The sequence below is a fragment of the Platichthys flesus genome, chromosome 14, assembly GCF_949316205.1.
Source record: "Platichthys flesus chromosome 14, fPlaFle2.1, whole genome shotgun sequence".
Classification (NCBI taxonomy): domain Eukaryota; kingdom Metazoa; phylum Chordata; class Actinopteri; order Pleuronectiformes; family Pleuronectidae; genus Platichthys; species Platichthys flesus.
In genome coordinates, this window is record NC_084958.1 from 18,217,345 (window position 1) to 18,236,542 (window position 19,198).

General features: G+C 43.0%; 1 protein-coding gene across 2 annotated transcripts; it reads left to right on the plus strand.

The window, feature by feature from the left end:
* The first annotated feature begins 789 nt into the window (after window positions 1-789).
* myom1a (myomesin 1a (skelemin)) lies at window positions 790-18,820 on the plus strand. 2 transcript variants are annotated; one of them, XM_062405160.1, is made up of 38 exons: window positions 790-949; window positions 2,219-2,555; window positions 5,641-5,874; window positions 5,958-6,141; window positions 6,259-6,416; window positions 6,625-6,717; window positions 6,826-6,914; window positions 7,151-7,195; window positions 7,570-7,731; window positions 7,820-7,981; window positions 8,490-8,631; window positions 9,073-9,272; window positions 9,365-9,421; window positions 9,638-9,762; window positions 9,998-10,181; window positions 10,352-10,526; window positions 10,650-10,771; window positions 11,701-11,897; window positions 12,028-12,154; window positions 12,719-12,897; window positions 13,007-13,121; window positions 13,299-13,455; window positions 13,559-13,665; window positions 13,942-13,986; window positions 14,165-14,301; window positions 14,409-14,553; window positions 14,906-14,965; window positions 15,049-15,116; window positions 15,230-15,355; window positions 15,984-16,067; window positions 16,337-16,424; window positions 16,537-16,575; window positions 16,783-16,888; window positions 17,123-17,286; window positions 17,369-17,405; window positions 17,607-17,629; window positions 17,914-17,969; window positions 18,111-18,820. In XM_062405160.1, the coding sequence occupies exons 2-38, from the start codon at window positions 2,269-2,271 to the stop codon at window positions 18,375-18,377; spliced, it is 4,746 nt and encodes a 1,581-aa protein (XP_062261144.1). In that variant the 5' UTR covers window positions 790-949; window positions 2,219-2,268; the 3' UTR covers window positions 18,378-18,820. The 2 variants fall into 2 exon arrangements, with proteins under 2 accessions (XP_062261144.1, XP_062261145.1); XM_062405161.1 differs by lacking the exon at window positions 15,984-16,067.
* The last annotated feature ends 378 nt before the right edge of the window (window positions 18,821-19,198 follow it).

Genomic DNA, 19,198 nt, shown 5'->3' on the forward strand with positions numbered 1-19,198 from the left:
TAGAGCACACGAGTCGATGAAATTCTGGTTATCTTTATTCATATTTGGCTATTCATAATTTTGCTATGGATATTTCACCTATCTATATTTTGATTATTTATATTTGGATTATCTATTGTTTGGTTATTCATATTTGGGTGATTCGTATGTTATTTATGTATTTTTTTAGTTATTCATATTTTGGTTAACTATATTTTGGCAATTTATATTGAGGTTATTTATATTTTGAAAACTGCAGATGCTGTAGTTTACATGTTGTACCACGAGGGGGCAGCAGTTACTTTACAAACAGTTTACAAACGTGTAAATTGAAGAAAGTAGAACTTCAGTTTTTTCGTTTTTTGTGTGTTGTGTGTGAACGTAATAATAAATACCCCTTGTGATTACTGGTCTGTAACAAGTATGTTTACAAAGGTTAATTTGAGGTTTTTCGAGGTTGTAATAATACAGAGTTTTGAGCTCACACTCATGTCACATTAATGTTGGCTGGTGGGTACATGTGGTGAAATACAGTTAATTGACCTTAAGGCCCAAGCATGAACCCTGAAGTTATCTTGAGACAATTCATCTCATCCTAACTAAACTGCAACTGTGGCCCTTCACCATATACCACAAGCCACCAGAGACAACCTCCCCCCCTCCCCCCTCTGAGGGGCTGCAGCCCGGGGGGTGAGGGCCAGGCCTGGGAGAGGCTCCTCAGACTCGCCTGAACCCTTCTCGTGGTCTCATGGTCTAAATTTAAATCCGCCGCAGCCTTAAAAGGTCCTGACGGTGTCTTGTGCATTCTGCCGAGTGGCAGCATTATTTTGGTTCTGTGGGCTGCCGTCCTGTCCACTGCCCCTCACCCGGCTGCTTTGCCTCGATCCCAACCTGCTTTGGCCACTTTTGGAATTAACACATCGATTTCTCTTATTCTCAACTGCTGCGGATTGGTGGGTTCTCATTTGTGGTGAGTGACATGTATATATAGGGTTATTTTATTTATTAAGTGTGTCTCTTAAACTTAAGGATTGTGAGGATAATGTTATGTAATGGAGTCATATGTTAAAGCTCCTAACCACTAAGGCTTGAGGCCTAATTTCAACCTATCTAATTATCTATTTGTGTTTTAAATTATTCTTGTTATTTAAATTCATTGAGTGTTATTGTCATTTATACTAACAGGTTATCGCTGTAGCTTCTGTGCTCATGTAGTTTAGTATGCATGTGTCATTTGCAGTGAAACGTAGTCAATGAAGTAGAGCTAATCCATTCAATTAATATTTCATTTGACTTTAAACAGCTAAATCTCATTTGTGTGCCCTTAAGGCAAACTGACCACTTTACAGTATCCAGCTCTTCTTGATGAGTAAAGGTGGCAAGCGCCTCCTGCAGTATGTGTTGCTCAAGGGCGCAACAATCAGAGAGCACAGTTTGAAATCTGCTGCTATAATCCACACATCATGTGATTATGTCATTTAGCTTTGGTTACATGGTGACGGGCCTGTGCCCAGTAGAGGCTGTTTATGTTTTCAAGAGGTCGTTTACTTGAGCAATACCTACTCAGGTGAAACCATTAGCTTATTAATTCAGGCAGTAGTTTTGATCATGTATTAAATACCTTTTCCTTATATTCACTTGTTCCTGGTTCTCAAGTTACATCAGGTGCCTGATCTCTGTGACAGGAAACTGAAAACCTTTGGATTCAGATCATTTCTTGAACATGTCAACAGAGGTTTAAGATATTTTTACAGGCAGATTTTGTTGTTTTTGATGTCCTGAAGTAAATAATCAATAATCTAATTAATTAAGCATACAATCATGTGTTTCAGTTTTATTAATGTCATCGGCCAAAGCCTGCAAATTAATTAGACTCATAATATTGAATATTTTTTCCCTTGGATCACAACCAATCCCATTTTGTTTTATTTACCAGTTGGTTTACCATTTAAATTCTTGTATAATTTATGAAGACAGAAAATGAAGATGTAGCTGTTGAGACAGAGAGTTTATTCCCTACCTACCGCTACCTCATTTAACCCAGTAGAACTAGATTTTAACCAGAGCTAACACTTCAACTGCTGCTCAAAATAAAACCATAACACCATCTGGCACATGTTTAACTATTGCTGGGTGCTTCCTGAAAACCTAACCACCAGTTAATATCCTCGGCTTACCTCCCCCCTAACCCGACAATCAGAAATCCTTCCACTATAATAACAATGAGGTTGGTTCACAGAGCTGGTAAAGGACAGTCTGACATTAGAAGTTGGCACAGTGGCTCTCAGGATGTCAGGATCTTTACAAGTGATGCAGACGCAGACGCAGATGCAGACGCAGATGCAGACGCAGACGCAGACGCATATGCAGACGCAGACGCAGACGCAGATGCAGACGCAGACGCAGCAGCATCATCATCAAGAGCAGCATCAGCAGCATCAGCATCAAGAGCAGCATCAGCAGCATCAGAAGCAGAAGCTGCAGCACCACTTTGAATGCAGCTGTTTCCTCAACACCAAGGCGTCAGCGTCTGTTAGCAAACAGTCGTTCAGCTCGTTCAAGTCCACCAGCCGGCGGTAAGAGCGTGGGAGTGACGCAAGGCCCTGATGGTTGATATTTGAAAGCTGTAAGATAAGAATGAGGCTTGATGTGACCTGCCGCTTTCATAACCCAGGGAGGGTCGAGTGCATTCAAGCGTACCTCTTTCAAATATTCAGCACTGTACTTTAAGGCTCTGCTGTGCTCGTAGTCATCCACCCGTAAGATGCCCACTTTTTATTATGTCAGGGTTTTACGTTTTTCTTCAGATTACATCTCATTCTCCTGAATGCTGCAGCAGAGGAACCTTTTCCTAGTCTCATGCACCAAATTCAAGTCTCGGAAAGTTGTTTGTCTATTCCCAAGATTTCAAAATATGCTGTTCTTCAAGATCTCAGCCCCAACATTTAAACAGTAGACTCTCCAAACCGTGAACATTTACAATTCATTTTGATTTCCAAGTCAAATTTTTGGGAAAGTTGAGTCTGAATAAGGGAAATCTCAAAGAGCTGAAATCCTTGTTATCAGTCCAAGTCTCCAGTGTCATGTCTACAGCTCCGGGTCTATTATAATGCTAATAATCGACAGTGTAGTATATACATTACTTGTATAATAATGTACCTGTGTATTCTGAAGTTGATTAGTTTGTCTATACACCATATTAGAGCCTTATAAAATTCAATAACTAACACCAACTGAAACAGTCACTTAGGTTCAGTTTGTACAGTTTTGATCGTCAGTTAATTACTAATCTGTTAGTTTTTCAAACAAATATTTATTCAGTCATTTTGGGGATTAAATGTTAGATATGAAGTTACATTAATACATTAAGAAACTTTCACCTTCACTGTTTATTCTAATGCACATTTTAAAATGTTTTGCTATGTGACCCAACAGTGACTGGATTAACAGTAAACATTTAGCATCAATAATCAAATAAGAATGACATGGCACCAAGTAGAGCTCAGCCCAAGAGTCTCCTTTTGATTCAATTCATTACGTCTGGATTTTTATGTGAATCATCACCAAAGTGTCCACATTCAATAATATCAGTCCCCTTATTATTGCAGATTTATAAAAAAAAAATCCAGATCCAAGAATTATTCCCTGGAGATCAGTGAAAAAGTTGAAAATTGCTCAATTTGAAATGTTAGAGAAAGTAAAGAAAGAAGCCACCCACTGATCCACACTAAGTTTAATTGTCTGTTCCTCGGGTCACACCCCCACCCATCTACAAGTAGTTGAGCAGTTTTTGTATGTAATCCTGCTCCCATGCAAACAAACAGAGAGCAAACAAACATAAATCATTTCCTTGGCGGAGGTTTCGCCTGATAGTTCAACAATTGTTCCAAGTGCTCATTCAAACTAATCCTGATATAAGATATGAGCAGTAGATAACGACCTCTCCAGCCTTATGTTCATGTGACAGGTTTTATTATGGTGATAATCGCAGGAGATATCACTGTAAGCTGTCAAGAAAATATAAATTGTTCCAAATCTGCCTCATTTACACACTGATTATGCATTCAATTTCAACTTTTTTGTGAAATCCTTTGTTGGAATTGAACCAGGCTTGATTTGAAATGTCTCCATGACCTATCATACAGGCTGTCTGAGTGAAATTCTGTCTTTCAAAACAAGTCTATAATCAATAGCTGTCGAGGGCAGCACCTCAGGAATGACCCATTGTGTCCCTGAGGCCTGACAACTTGTAAAGAGTTGAGAGAGTCTTTGAGTTGGAAGCTGCAGGGCTCAGTCTGCTGGTTGGAACCGGGGTCGTTTTCTAAAGGGGTCAAGGAAAGAATTTCAGCTGGAGCGAGCGGCTGCCGGATTTATTTATGGCCGCTTGTGCTATTTCTGTATGGAGGACATGAGACGCTGCCGGTAGCCTGACTGTAAAGACACTGTATGTGACTCAAGAGATTGTAACACAGCCTCCACGGACATTTAATAGTCATTGATAATGGTTCGGTATGAATTTTTACCTATCAAGTATAAAGGTTGATTTTTAACCTGCGCTCACTCTCCTTTGTGCAATTTGCTGCATGGAAGTTGGCGCCTTTATCGTTCAGATCTTCCGATTGACACCTGCTGTGGCCTCTGAGCCTGTCGAGAACAAAATGCTTTTATCGGCACCAAAAACTTTTTATACCTTCGACTTTCACGAGCCAGAGACTTTCCCCCCTCGACACGCTCGATGAGTCAGAAGTGGAAATAACTTCTTGGCGCTGCAGAAATCTTTTGTGAGACTCTCTCCATCTGCCGGTCCCTGCTGTGCTCTCATCCCCTTTCCGCTGAAGTGATCCCCCGGCTTATCACAGCCGTGCCACGCTGCTCCTCCTCCAGGCCCAACAACTTAGCGGGGCAGACGTGGCAGAGTTTACGATCGGATGCAGGGCTTCAGGGTGAACGTCCACCCTGCTTCATATCCAACACTTCCGTTTCATTTATCTATTTATTTTTTTAAACCGAGCAGATAACAGGGAGGCCCAAGAGCCGGATAGGTAAATGAGTCAGAGTGTAATATGGGTCAGAGACCTCAAAGGTGGACACAAATACACCTTCCTCTTCTGAGCACCACAGCATATTCTGAACGGGCGTTTATGTAACCGGAAACATTTATTTAAAGTTTTATAGATGCAGAGAGGCAGCGGGGTCCGTGTTCATATTTTTACATCGCACAAAAGATTTCTTTGTCCATCTTTTAGTGCGTCGCTCGCTGTATTTTTGTTCTATTGATAGATGGATGAAATATTCAAAACTCCTTCCTGTACAATGCAGCAAAGTTTTCCAGCCTCCAAAATGTCAGTCGCAGTTATAAAACAGAACATCTCAGTACCTTCAGCACCTTTTTGACAAAAATGTACCTTCATGAGCCCCAGGATGAGACAAAAATATGTTTTTTAACTAGTTTATTTTTAAAAGCAAAGAGTAATATTGTTGTTTTTAGCAAATGTGACTTAAACAGGAGTGAAGAGAGATTATTTTCCAGTTGCAGTTATTAGTATTTGTTGATTGTTGGATTGAATGAGAAAGTAAAATTAAACACACAATGAACTGTACTTGATTGTATGAATTTGCCACCCACAGTGTCTGATTTTATTGTTGTCTGTGACCTCTAAGCCTTCAGACCTCTGTGAAGACAGAGAAGGTGCAGAAGGTGCAGGAGGTGCAGAAGGTGCAGAAGGTGCAGAAGGTGCAGAAGGTGCAGAAGGTGCAAAAGGTGCAGGAGGTGCAGAAGGAGCAGAAGGTGCATGAGGTGGATAAACTGAGCTTGTTGAGAGCCAAACGCACCTACCTGGCGATGGACATGGACAAAGAAGTTATCGGCTATGTCGTACCTGTATTTCGAGCCAAGTGAGTGAAGCCAAATTTGCACACGAGAGAGAGAAATCAGTGGTTTTTTGTTTTGAAAGATATTTCTCCTTCCTCCCCCTTAGTCATGAAATGGTTCGGGGTCTGATGGAGGCCCAGGAGGAGGCTTCGGAGGAGGGGATCAACTATGTGGCCATGAAGAACCTGTTCGTCAGGGAGGCCCACGAGGCTGTGACCGTGAAAGTGGAGAAGAAGACCAGAAAAATGCAAATCAGGGAATCTGCTGAGCGTGTGCAGCTGAGCAAGACGGTACATCCTTCTTTTGTTTGATTGTTTTCCACTGTTAAGGTTAAATGATCTTTCATAAATCCACCCACTAATCCTGCACTTAATCTCAGAGTCTGGCTTCTCTCTCGTGTCACGTAGATGGACGAGTGGTCAGAGTTCCGTAAGAAAATGAACCCAGACAGCCTCACACACCTTCCGGAGTTCATTGTGAAGCCCCGTGGACAGACGGTCTGGGAGGGCAGCACCGTCAAGCTGCACTGCACCGTGGCCGGGTGGCCCAAACCCAGGATCGCTTGGTAAGACACTTCCCCAGCTCACTGGTCCCCACCTCCTATGAGTCACACCAGCAGAAAGATGCTGATGAGGGCGATCGGTCGGGAGTGAGTCACAGAGAAGTTTCTGTCCAAAGCTCTCGTCTTATTTTCCACACACCCTCCCTCTGCAATTACACATTCCAATGGCAACGGTAAAAAATAAACCAGCTGTCTTTCTGCTGTCTTCAAGGTACAAAAACAATGTGCTCATTGATGCCAAGGCCCATTCCGAGAAGTACACCGTGGAGAGCAATTACAACATGCACTCCCTGGAGATCAAGAAGTAGGTAATCAATGACATGGGTCCACAATGCACGCTACAGCAAGCTGAGTGTTTTGAGTGGGAAATATTCAATGCCGATGAGGTACCAGTGATTTGTTTCCTTTCCAGCTGTGATTTCCTCGACACTGCTCAGTATCAGGTTTCTGCGCTCAACGTGAAAGGAGAAACATCCTTTGTGTCCACCATTGTCGTCAAAAGTAAGTCCACAGGCCATCTGGTCTGTATCACTTCCTGTTCCTGCAGCTAAAGGTCACAGGTCAGACTGGAGTGTGAAAATAGGCCCGTTGTAAACACAGCATGGTCCAGTTGTGTCTGGAAGAGTGTTTATCAGAGGTCAAATGGCATCAGTGATGGACAGCAGGAACATCTTATGTTTTAATGTTGTCAGATGTGGAATACATTTGTTGATTTAGATCTCGTTTTTTTTTTGCAGGGTTCCAGGAAGAAGAGGAAGCAGGTCCACTCGATGCTAAACCACGTGAGTCACTTTTGATTTTATAGCTTTTGACCATAACAGGGAACATTTCTGTTCAGCACATTCTACGTTTGGGTAATTACAGCACTCCAAATACGATAAAGCAGAATTTGTAGTTGCAATAATCATAATGAAAAGCAGCTGTTCTTCAGCTCCTTACAGCTCATTGGCCTCTTAAACATAATGTCTCGCATCTGCCTGATGGGAATTTTGATTTGTCATCACATGGACTCAAAGATGAGCTGATTATATCAAAGTGGTCAAAGGTCTCAGTGAACTAATATGAGTCTGGGGGGGGGGAATACATGTTGACTGAAACTGCACTGGTTGATGGCGGACTAAACCCACAGGTTGTGAATTCTGGTGACTTTTTGCAGATGGTTTCTGCGCTGAGCACGGTGTCACCTTCGAGACCTCCATCATTGACAAATTTGAAGTGGCCTTTGGCCGCGAGGGCGAGACCCTGAGTCTGGGCTGCACCGTCATCGTTTATCCCACTGTGAAGAAATACCAGCCTGAAGTCGTGTGGTACAGGAACTGTAAGTAGAGCGTTCAGTCTTTCAGTATAACTATTAATCCACCATGTGTCGCTAGTCACACCTCTGTTGTTCTGACTTCTCCCATCAGCCGTCGCCCTGAAGAACTCCAAATGGGTCCACTCCCACTGGTCCGGTGAGCGTGCCACTCTCACTCTCTGCCACCTCAACAAGGAAGATGAGGGCATGTACACCCTGCGCGTCAACACCAAATCTGGATTCAACACATACTCTGCTTATGTGTTTGTCAGAGGTAAAGTACCACAATCACATAAAAGAGAGGCACCTTAGAAATGTAGCTTTATAGGTCCGTGCATTGAAAGTTGAATTAATCTACGAAGCTGGAAAATTGGACAGTGCATAACACAGCATGTTACAGATTACTCCACATACAGTACAGATACGGTGGAGAGCCTTTCAGTTCTGCAGGGTCTCTGAGTGTCATGACTCTCTTTCTGAGGTGTTTGGTTTCCTTCGAGCAATGTCACTTCTAAATCTGTCTGCATGTCAGGAGAGTCACCGCCGAGTGTGACGTGCCTGCACCAAAAAATCTGCAGGACTATGCACGGGAGAGAATCTTCTGAATTTGTTTTGTGTTACCAAGAAATAAATGCATCTGTCATAGATCTCCACAGAGCTGCCTCGCACAATGTACTGTAAAGGCTGAAGTAGGTCAGAAAATGGAGACAGAGTACTTAATGGAGCTCAGCCTGATATAAAAACTCACTCACTGTGTGTGTGTGTGTATCTTGTTGCGCCAGATGCCGATGTGGAGGTGGAGGGGGTTCCCGTGGCCCCCCTGGATGTGCGCTGTCATGACGCCAACAAGGATTATGTGGTGGTGACCTGGAAGCAGCCAGCGGTGGAGGGCAGCAGCTCCATCCTGGGATACTACATCGACAGGTTCGTCAGCCAACCCTGCCGGGACTCTGTCCATCATCCGTCCACCATTCGTCCACCATCCATCATCATCCATCTGTCCATCATCCATCTGTCCATCATCCATCTGTCCATCATCCATCCATCATAATTACTAAGGACTGTTTTTGCTGTCACTGTGTACATGGCACTTGCCTCAAATTCCTTCCAGATTTCCACCGAACGGAAATCTTGACAGATGTGTTGTTACCTTCCAGATGAATAACACCTACATACATTCCTACCTGCCTCCTGTCACCGTGACTGTCACCGAAAATATGAATACTGAGCATTTCATAGATTGGACATGTCAGGGACGTCCTAATCAGACAGATGTTTTCTAAAATCATCTAATAAGACCTAGTTTTGCGTCACACATGTGATTTGTACATCAACTGTGTGTGTGTGTGTGTCTTGTGTTGACAGGTGTGAGGTGGGCACCCAGCACTGGGCTCAGTGCAATGACACCCCGGTGAAGTACGCCCGCTTCCCCGTCACGGGGCTGGTGGAGGGCCGCTCCTACACCTTCAGGGTGACGGCCCTGAACAAGGCAGGAGTCAGCCGTCCGTCCCGTGTCTCCGAGGCCGTGGTGGCCATGGATCACTCTGACAGAGGTCGCCTCAGAGGTCCGGGACTCACCAGAGCGCTGCTGAAACTCTACTGAAAAGGCCAACAACTACATTTCTGATCAATTTCTTTTTTTTTTTTTTCTCCACAGCTGGTCCCTTAGCTCCCTGGACTGGGATGATCAAGTTTACCGAGGAGGATCCCACTGGTACGACAACATCTAAATATGTTATTTAAATTACACAAGGTGTAGTGCTAGGTATCGGAGCTTAACTTCGGTGTACTGTCTGCAATGTTTCTGTGGATCAGAACATCATTTCTAGTTTATTTATTTGATATTTAAACCAGGCAAATGGATTTTCATGATGATATATTGGTATTTGAGCGTTTTGTACTGAGTCTCCTGGTCCTCTCGTCTCTTCAGTGGGCTTCGTCCCTGGAGAACCCTCGGATGTTGTGGTTACTGAGGCGACCAAGAGCTATGTGGTGCTCGCCTGGAAGCCCCCAGTCCAGAGAGGTCATGAAGGAGTCATGTATTATATTGAGAAGGTGAGGAGAAAGTGAACAACGTTTGATTGTTTGATTCCGAGCCCAGTGCTATTTGGATTCTTGCTATAACGAGGAATTTGTATTTATTCTAGAGGGACAGTGATATCTGTAAATGTGCCAGTAATTATATCTCTCACCCGCTCCGTAATCTGTTTATTCTTCTGTTTTTATCTGTTTAGAATGTATTTTAAATGCCTATTGTCATCAGTCTAACACGTCGCTGTCTCTACCTCAGTGTATTGCAGGAACAGACACCTGGCAGAGGGTGAACACCGGTATGCCAGTCAAGTCTCCCCGCTTTGCCTTGTTTGACCTGGCCGAGGGAAAGTCCTACAGCTTCCGTGTGCGCTGCTGCAACTCGGCTGGCGTGGGCGAGGCCTCCGTCTCCACAGGAGAGATCACAGTGGGAGATAAACTGGGTGAGCCTGCAAGACCTGCATCATGTATAGGTGGCACAGTTTATCGGCACTTGTCTGCCTTGGGCTGGACAATTTGACCTTACGCCTATATCATAATGAACTTTCACTGTAGTAAGTCCAACACCCTGTCTGTCTTTCTCATTTACTCTTATGTCCCTTGTTCCCAACAGACCTGCCCAGCGCTCCGGGAAACCCAGTGGCCATCAGGAACACCGACACCTCAGTAGTTGTCCTATGGGGGGCCTCAAAAGATGTCACACACCTGGTTGGGTACTATATTGAGTGTAGCGTGGTCGGCTCGGATGTCTGGATGCCATGCAACAACAAACCTGTCAAGCAGACCAGGTTGGCCAGTTTACTGTTTCAAGTTTTTCTCTTACATTCCACACAAGCTTAGGAAAAGGCCCAGAGTATTATTCATTCTAAATTGTAATATTAAAGGTATAAATCTCTCCGCCCTATGTCCAGGTTTGTGTGCCATGGCCTGACCACTGGAGAAAGCTACGTTTTCAGGACGAAGGCAGTGAATGCTGCTGGATACAGCCACAGCTCCCTGGATTCTGAGGCTGTGGTTGTGCAGGCTGCCATCGGTGAGTGTCCCCATCCGAACTCACTTCCATCTCTCACTTTGCCCGTAGACATTATCCCTCCTCTTTTTTTTTCACATTTATTTCTCCCAGGAATAATTGCTGCACAGACTCATTTCCTGTTTTTGACATTAAGATTCAAACCCATGCACACGAGCTCTGCGCCATGAGATTCTCTAAACTAATTTATGTCCGTTAACTTTCATCTATTCTTTCCTGTTAACTAATCAAACACATTGAATCATAATTCTCAGTTACTATACATCCATTCTTTAGATATTATCCCAGTCTTTTAATGCCAAATTCCCTCATATCATGAAGGCCATGCACACAAGTGACATTTGTTTGTAGGTGACTGCTCGTGGGTGTAAATGCATGTGCCTGCATGATGTGCTCATCACTAACAATGGTTTTCCATTCACTAGTGACCCGGTTGAATAACAATTGAGTTCCTGTTTAAAAATGATTTTTTTTCTCTGTGTAGGTATTGATTTCTGTATAAAGTTGATTTTGCTCGAGGTCTGTTTTGCTGTTTGACAACTCTTCAGGCCTCTAGGTGCATGGCCAACCTGAAGGCTAAAACATTGTGATTGTTAAAGAGCATGAACCTAATGAGAGTCAGCCGGCTTCTGGCCTCGAGCGTAAGTACATTATACATTGAAATAACTCTATGTGTACAAAGCATGTTCAGCAGTTGCGTCTGTAATGTCTGTGATGTCTTAACACTAATGACCACTAAGCTGTGTGCAATATTTAGCAAAGACCAGGTCGTCTGTATGGGACTATGTAAAGGACGGAATTTTGTATTTAAGGAAATGTAAATAAGTAAGGGCTGAATATCTGAAAAATGATTTTGATGCACTTATTTTTCACACTCTGTCTAATGCAATAACATATACAATTACTCACCACCTTATCAACTCTCTCTATAGCCGTCCCTGGCAGGCCCACTGGTGTGACCTTGCTGGAGGCCGTCAAGGACTTCATGGTTCTGGGCTGGACCGCACCTGCTAACAATGGAGGGGCTGATATCAGGGGGTACTTTGTGGACTACAGGACTGTGAAGGGAAACGTTGTGGGGAAATGGCATGAGATGAACCACCAAGCTTTGACTACAACCACCTACAAAGTACGTGTTTTTCTCCACAAATACAAGTCACAGAAGTTAATGTGATGCACAAATCAGTTTATCTACTAATTCTATTTGTAACAACTGAACTTCTAATCATTTCTCATGATTTGCACTTGCCTTCCTTTAGGCTGAGGACCTGAAGGAGAACGTCTTCTACCAGTTCCAGGTCCGCGCTATGAACATGGCGGGTGTGAGCAAAGCCTCTCTGGCTAGTGCATCTCTGGAGTGCAAGGAATGGACCATTACTGTGCCAGGTAAAAGAAAACATTTCGACACACAGTAAATTTGAAAAAGTAAAGTCGGGATCATTTTGTTATCACGTGGATGTGTATTTACACACTTCAAAGAGGATAATGATTGCAATTAATAATGGAGAAGACAAGAGCTCGGTCCAAAGTACAATAAATCCACAGGAAAAATTATTTTCACATCTGAGTACATACTTACATGTGGTAGAACAATAATTGTTAACGTGTATTCCGTGCTAATCAAAAATGTATTTAAATAATTCAACTTAAAAAACAACTTACAATACATTCCATTGATACAATTAACCATGTAAGCAACAAAGAAGCAGTGCAACCTTCTAAAAATATTAAAGAATTACATTTAAAATTATTTGCTAATATACATTATACAATGAGAGTACTCAGAAAAAGAACTGTAAATATAAATATGCATGTCAAGTATATGTATGTTCATCAAATGTGTGCAAATGTTTAAGAATCCAAACTTGATCCTGATATCATTTAAAGTGTCTTGCAATTCTTCACAAGCCCGGTGAATCACTTACTAAACGTCCTTGTTGCTCCTTCAAGGTGTTCCCATTGGTCTCCACGTGCTGGAGGTCCGTGACACCTCCGTCGTGGTCCTGTGGGAGCCGCCTGCATTCGAGGGCCGCTCTCCTGTCAACGGGTATTACTTGGATCTCAAGGAGGTTGGAGAGAAGGGCTGGAAGGCTGCCCACGAGAAGGCTAACAAGAAGAAATACATGAAGGTGAGGAAGTGAATACAAGACGAATGATGGTTTCAATGTGTCAAGAGTAGCATCTTCACTAGATTTATGTTTGTGAATTAATGAATCAGTGTTGTTTTCAACTGTCCAGATTACCGGGCTGAAAGCTGGTGCATCCTACGTCTTCACTGTGCGCGCTCAAAATCTGGCTGGAGTCGGAAAGGCATCGGCTGTTCTGGGTCCGGTCCCGGCCCAGACCCGCCCTGGTGAGTGTGGTTGTTATATAACACACACATTGGGTTTCGAGTTCTCCTGGAAAGTGTAAACATATTTGGAGTTGTATTTTATCCAGACTGGAAATCTGTAGCCTATCAGCGATGCACACACACACACACACACACACACACACACACACTCACAGTAACCATTTTCTCTGCTTCCAGGCACCAAAGAGATTTATGTGGACGTCGATGATGACGGCATCATCTCGATGGTCTTCGAATGCTCCGAGATGAGTGAAAGCTCCGAGTTTATTTGGTCCAAGAATTACAAAACCATTACAGACTCCTCACGGCTGACTGTTGTCAATGAACAGGGCAGGTAAGGGCCACATGTGAGAACGATTTGTCATGCAGCTCCCCGGGGGAAACAACTGAAAGACGTTTATCTTCCTCACATCCTGTTTGTCGCCGCTCGTCTCCAGGTCCAGAGCCATCTTCAACAGCCCCTCCCTGGAGGATCTGGGAACCTTCTCCTGTGTGGTCACCAACACTGAGGGCATCTCCTCCAGCTACACACTCACCGAGGAGGGTGAGTCAGCCGACGGTGTTGGAACCTCTGCTCCTTCGTCCCTGCAACTTGACTCACTTGTAATTACTATGGGTGACATAAGTATTAAAAGAGTGAGAGAGGCTCATGTCTGCTATATGGTTATAACATGTGTTGCACCCATAGGCGTATATATATGTGTTTGCCTTGAAATGCTATCTCAAGCAACTTCTTTGTCAGGGGTGTGGAAGGAGTTGGATGAGTGATTGCTGAGGTCGTGACATTGACCACTTTGCTGCTGCCTCTGCTATTTGACAGGTCTCAAGCGTTTCCTGGACATCAGCCACGAACACAAGTTCCCCGGTGAATATCCACACAGCACAGATCTCACACTGCTTTATCCTAAAATTCAGATATTGTTATGAATAAAGTTTGGAGTTATGTATTAACTATGATTGTCAAGAATATTGTAGTTTCCAAGCAGTGGTCATAAAAGTGCATTTGTCTCTGCAAGAGTGTTGATAAATATGGTGCTTTCTAGTTATTCCCTTCAAGAATGAGATGTCCATGGAGTTGCTGGAGAAGGGTTGCGTGCGATTCTGGACTCAGTTGGAGAAATGCAGCTCTGCCTGCGAAGTGGAGTACGTCTTCAACGACGTCCTCGTTACTCAGGGAAAGGTGGGATCATACTCCAAGTTTATATGTTCAGAATTTCCACTTCTAATATGGAGAACGTTACATTTGAGAGAATGGTGTTTCTAACCATCTCCTTTGTTGTTTTCCAGAAATACTCAATGAACTTTGACAAGTCCACCGGCATCATTGAAATGTTCATGGACTCTCTGGAGGTCACCGATGAGGGAACGTTCACCTTTAACCTGGTGGATGGAAAGGCCAAGGGGACAACCAGCCTGGTGCTCATTGGAGATGGTAAGCACTTAAATGCTACTTTAATATCCATACCAGTGCTTTTTAATATTAATCGTATTAATTTATTGTATTGAATACAGAGCAGACATCTCAACCAGCAGATACTGTTTTAATCACACACTCTGAACACCTTGCTCTGCTGGGTGTGTTGCATTCAATGCAGTAATGCTACATGTCCATTGAGGGGCAGCAGAAGACAACCTTTTCTTCAACCTCATGTCTTCTTAAGTTTACTTTTCAGGAACGAAACATTTCAAGAATTTCGGATATGACATTTAACTGTCACATTTTTAACTGTCACATTTTTAACTGTCACATTTTTAACTGTCACATGTTCTTTGCCCCTGTCCAGAATTCAGGGAGCTTCAAAGAAAATCAGAATTTGAGAGGGCAGAATGGGTCCGGAAACAAGGTAAGAGATATTTCTCCAGTGTTAAATAAGTTCAACACAATTTACACAGTTTTCTAAGATTTTTTTCCATTGACTCTCCACAGGTCCTCACTTTGTCGAGTACCTTGGCTTTACTGTCACTCCAGAATGTAATGTGCTGTTGAGATGCAAGGTAAGAAACGGAACTACAAACATTTGTACTAATGTTCAAGTATGACAGTATCATACAGTAAATAGTCTCAGATTAGCTCAACCCTTTCCCACTTCCCTTATTTCGCTCCACAGATCGGAAATGTCAAAGCCGAGACCGAGATCACCTGGTACAAGGACAAAATTGAGATTGCAGATGATGATGACGATGCCCAGAAGATCGAGAGACAGGAGGGCGAATTGACCTTTAATATCGGAAAGGTCAGCCCATTCTACGCAGGCCGCTATTTGTGTAGAGTCGTGGGCTCATGAGTAAAGAGCAATAGTGATGCTGCTGGTGCAGCTATGCTTCCATCTTTGTGGTAGAGTAGTTGCTACGCTGCTAACCTTCCCTCTCTGACACACAGAACATCATAAAGGATGAAACACTTTTAAAAATATTGACGCTGCTGATCGGTGCTGGAGTCAGCACATCAGCATGTCCTCCTTGGAAAACAGAATAGACGTAAACTGGATCAAGCTAACACTCTATTTTTGAAGTATTTACTTTTAATTCTTATTTCGACATTTTGATTCTTAATACAGGTCGTGTTTTCAAACATTTATGGCTATACAATGCAAATACAATGTATGGTTCATCTGTGTGCTTCATTCATTCATTGTCAGTCATTCATTCTTTAATTTATTAATTTCTAACTGTATTCAATATAACTCCTCTGGCCAACATAAAAGCTCCTGTCTTTTTGAGGTTTTGAATTCGAGTGCCAGAGAAGTTATATTGAAGTGTCAAGGCACCAAGAGAGGGTTGGTGTCATTGCATGAGCTCCGGAGAGGCGCTCCTGTCTGTCACTCGCACCTGCAATAACCTGCTCATCTGTCTAATTCACAGTGGATAATTAAGCAAGAGAAACAGAAAGAAAGAGAAGGAAAAAAGCCGCCTGCGGATGACGTTCCTCCACCACCAAGATCCAAAGTCTGAACATAATCTTTGTTGCCATAAGTTCATATCCATAATTTCTCCATGTGTCCTCCTCGTCTTACCTTTTCCATGTTTTCCATTCACTGCCTGCAGCATCCCGGGCGACAGAAAAGCTGGCCTTTTCAGTCTAGTTTGTCTCTGTCTTGCTGTTCTGCTGTCTGTTATCTGTCCTAAGAATTACACTTTATTATCCTCGGTTTGAGGGAAAAGGGAATGTATTGTTGCCTCAAGGACACTAAAGTTGCTTTTACTTCAAACTCTAGATCTCCAAAGCGGATGCCGGTATTTATGAGGTACATCTGAGGGACGACAGAGGCAAAGATAAGAGCCTCTTCAATCTGACAGACGCAGGTGAAGTCGAATTTTCCCACTGATGAAAAATTGGAAATCCATGGTGCATGTCTGGTAAAAGAAGTATGGGCGAATCTGACATTAATTACTGCTGCCGCCTTTGTTCCCCCAGGATATCAGACTGTAATGAATGAGCTGTTCAGGGTTATTGGTGAGTCATTTAGCTTCACACCTATAAAGCTGTAATGAACGACCACACATGGAATTACAAACCCACGGAGAGAATGTGCCAATGTGCAATATTTTCCTCAGCATGAATTATTAACAGCCACGAATTGCTTCATTACTATATTCCTTATCCTTAGGTTTGAAATGGGCTGTAGATAAAATCCTGATTCATGTTTTTTTCCCCTCTTAGCCAACTCCTCCTGTGAAATTAAAGTCCTCAGCACTGAACACGGTATCGTCCTCCACTCCGAGGTTACATATCACCATGAGGAACTGCGTGTTGGTTGGCTCCAAAAGTGTGTATTCCCAGACTGTATTCTAAATTATTTTTTAATATTATTGTCCATCTTGAACTTTAATGAAAACCCATGTTTTACAATAATACGGATGTTTGTGCAGGAAGCTCAGCTAGAATCATCGCTTTTGTTTCCAATTTGAATCGTGGTTTTTGGTGTGCATGATGCTGCATAGTTTTATTCAGTTTTAAAATATTCTTTACATGATCTCTATTCTCCTCATTTCCCCTTCAGAGATACAAAGATCGCCGCCTCCGAGAGAGTTAAGTCCGGATTCACAGGAGAGCAGCTCTGGCTTAACATCAATGAGCCAACTGAGAAGGACAAGGGCAAATACACCATGGACATCTTTGATGGCAAGGACGGAGTCAAGAGAGTCTTTGAGCTGACTGGCCAGGGTGAGTCAAACTTTTTTAATTGAAAAGAGGAAATTTACAATTTTTCCCTTCTGTAACATAATTGATTTTTCTTCTGGTGCAGCTTGGGAAGAGGCATTTGAAGAATTCCAGAGGCTCAAGTAAGTAAACGACGCCTCGTGTTGCATAATTGTGTATTTCTGTCTGAAGAGGATGTTACACAAATAAATATTAACGGCCATCACAAACCAAAAATAGTCTGTGCACTGTGTGGGCACTCAAAATACATTTCCTGGCATTGTATAGCATAGGAGAAAAAAATGAAGATGTTTCTGATAATGTTCGACTCCTTCCTTCCGCAGGGCGGCAGCAATTGCAGAAAGAAGTAAGTGATTATTTATTTTTGGCTCTACTGAGAAAAACGAAATGCTTTATGAAGTTTATGATATTTCTGGAAAAGAGGTTGTTTAAGTTATTTTTTAAATCTTAACTCACCACAGAAAATAAAGTTTTGAAATAAAAATCACAACATCATTCATGCATAGAGATTAGTAGATAAATACTCTGCCATGTTTTACGACATAAAGGCAGACTCGTGTGATTATTAGGTCGTGCACCTAATGAATGCTTCAGGTTGCTTCTTTGCTGACTCTTGTATTTCTTGTGTAGACCGCGCTCGTGTTGTTGGAGGCTTACCAGATGTGGTTGCAATCCAAGAGGGCAAGGTAATTGAATGAGATACTCACTTTGTGTTAAGGGCTTTGTCTCAGCACCCACTTCATTTGCTATCACATCCTTCCTGGAGCATCTCTGTGATCAGAAATCTGAACAAAACAAAAACCATGCATCCCTCCTCTCCTCCTCAGTCCCTGAACCTGACCGGCAACGTCTGGGGTGAGCCCTTACCCGAGGTGTGCTGGACCAAGAACGAGAGGGAGCTTGTATCTGATAACCACATCAAGCTCACGTTGGAGCATGGGAAGTTTGCCAGCATCGCGATCGACTGCGTCACCACGGCTGACTCTGGCAAATACGCCCTCCAGGTCAAGAACAAGTACGGAAAGGAAGCTGGCGAGTTCACTGTCAGTGTCTACAACCCAGACGAGGAGAATAAGGAGGAGAAGAAAGACTAAAGGGTGACGAAATAAAGGAGATTAAGATTTGACGACTGGGCTGTGTCCAAAGCATTTCACCCCGGCACATGCCGGTGCCCCAAAGCAGTTTAAATAAATCATGAATACAGCTACTTCCCCTTGCGTCTTTCATGTGCTGGGTTAAAAAGCTTTGGCCATTGCTTATTAAGGGAGTAAACGGTGAATGTGAGGGATGGTTATGGTTCGCTTGTAGTTGCTTAAGATGTCTTCTGACCCTTCTGGCCGCCGCCATAAGCAAGTAATGTATGGGAAATGGTTGACCTGTCATTACTCTTTGTTTTAAAAAACAGCAGCAGAAGCAAAGCACTGTTTTTATAATATTACAGTATAACATTTGGGTGACCTGTGACCCCTCAAACCATGTCCCACTGGGGTGTATGTACTGTGAAAAAAAAAATAAAGGAAGAAACGGACGTTGTGAATTCCAGCCTTTTCCTCTGTGTTTGTAAAATGTGTCAGTGATGTCACATTTTTAAATGATATCTCTGTGTCTATTTATAAACCGCCATTAGGTGTAAACTCTACCTATGTAGCCTTTGATGTGCTGTTGGCAAGCTACAATTGTCAGTCATTACAGCATTCTGTTGGAGGTGGAGCAGGTAAACCCCGTTGACATGTAGAGTAGCACAAGTGTGACCACACACACACACACACACACACACACACACACTGTGCACAGACATTATTGTCATACTTGGTGAGATGTTTACTATTTGATTTGAACTAGTCATGTGAGTGACACACACTTTTAGAAGAAATGTGCTGGAAGTGGAGGGAACGTTTTGTTTCAGGTAAGAACA

Excerpts from the sequence above, each read along its gene's own strand:
- myom1a (XM_062405160.1), top strand. The coding sequence starts at position 2,269 with ATGTCAGGATCTTTACAAGTGATGCAGACGCAGACGCAGATGCAGACG. Across the intron at positions 7,732-7,819 it reads AGTCGTGTGGTACAGGAACT|CCGTCGCCCTGAAGAACTCC; the intron begins GTAAGTAGAGCG and ends TTCTCCCATCAG. Across the intron at positions 12,898-13,006 it reads ACAAGAAGAAATACATGAAG|ATTACCGGGCTGAAAGCTGG; the intron begins GTGAGGAAGTGA and ends TCAACTGTCCAG.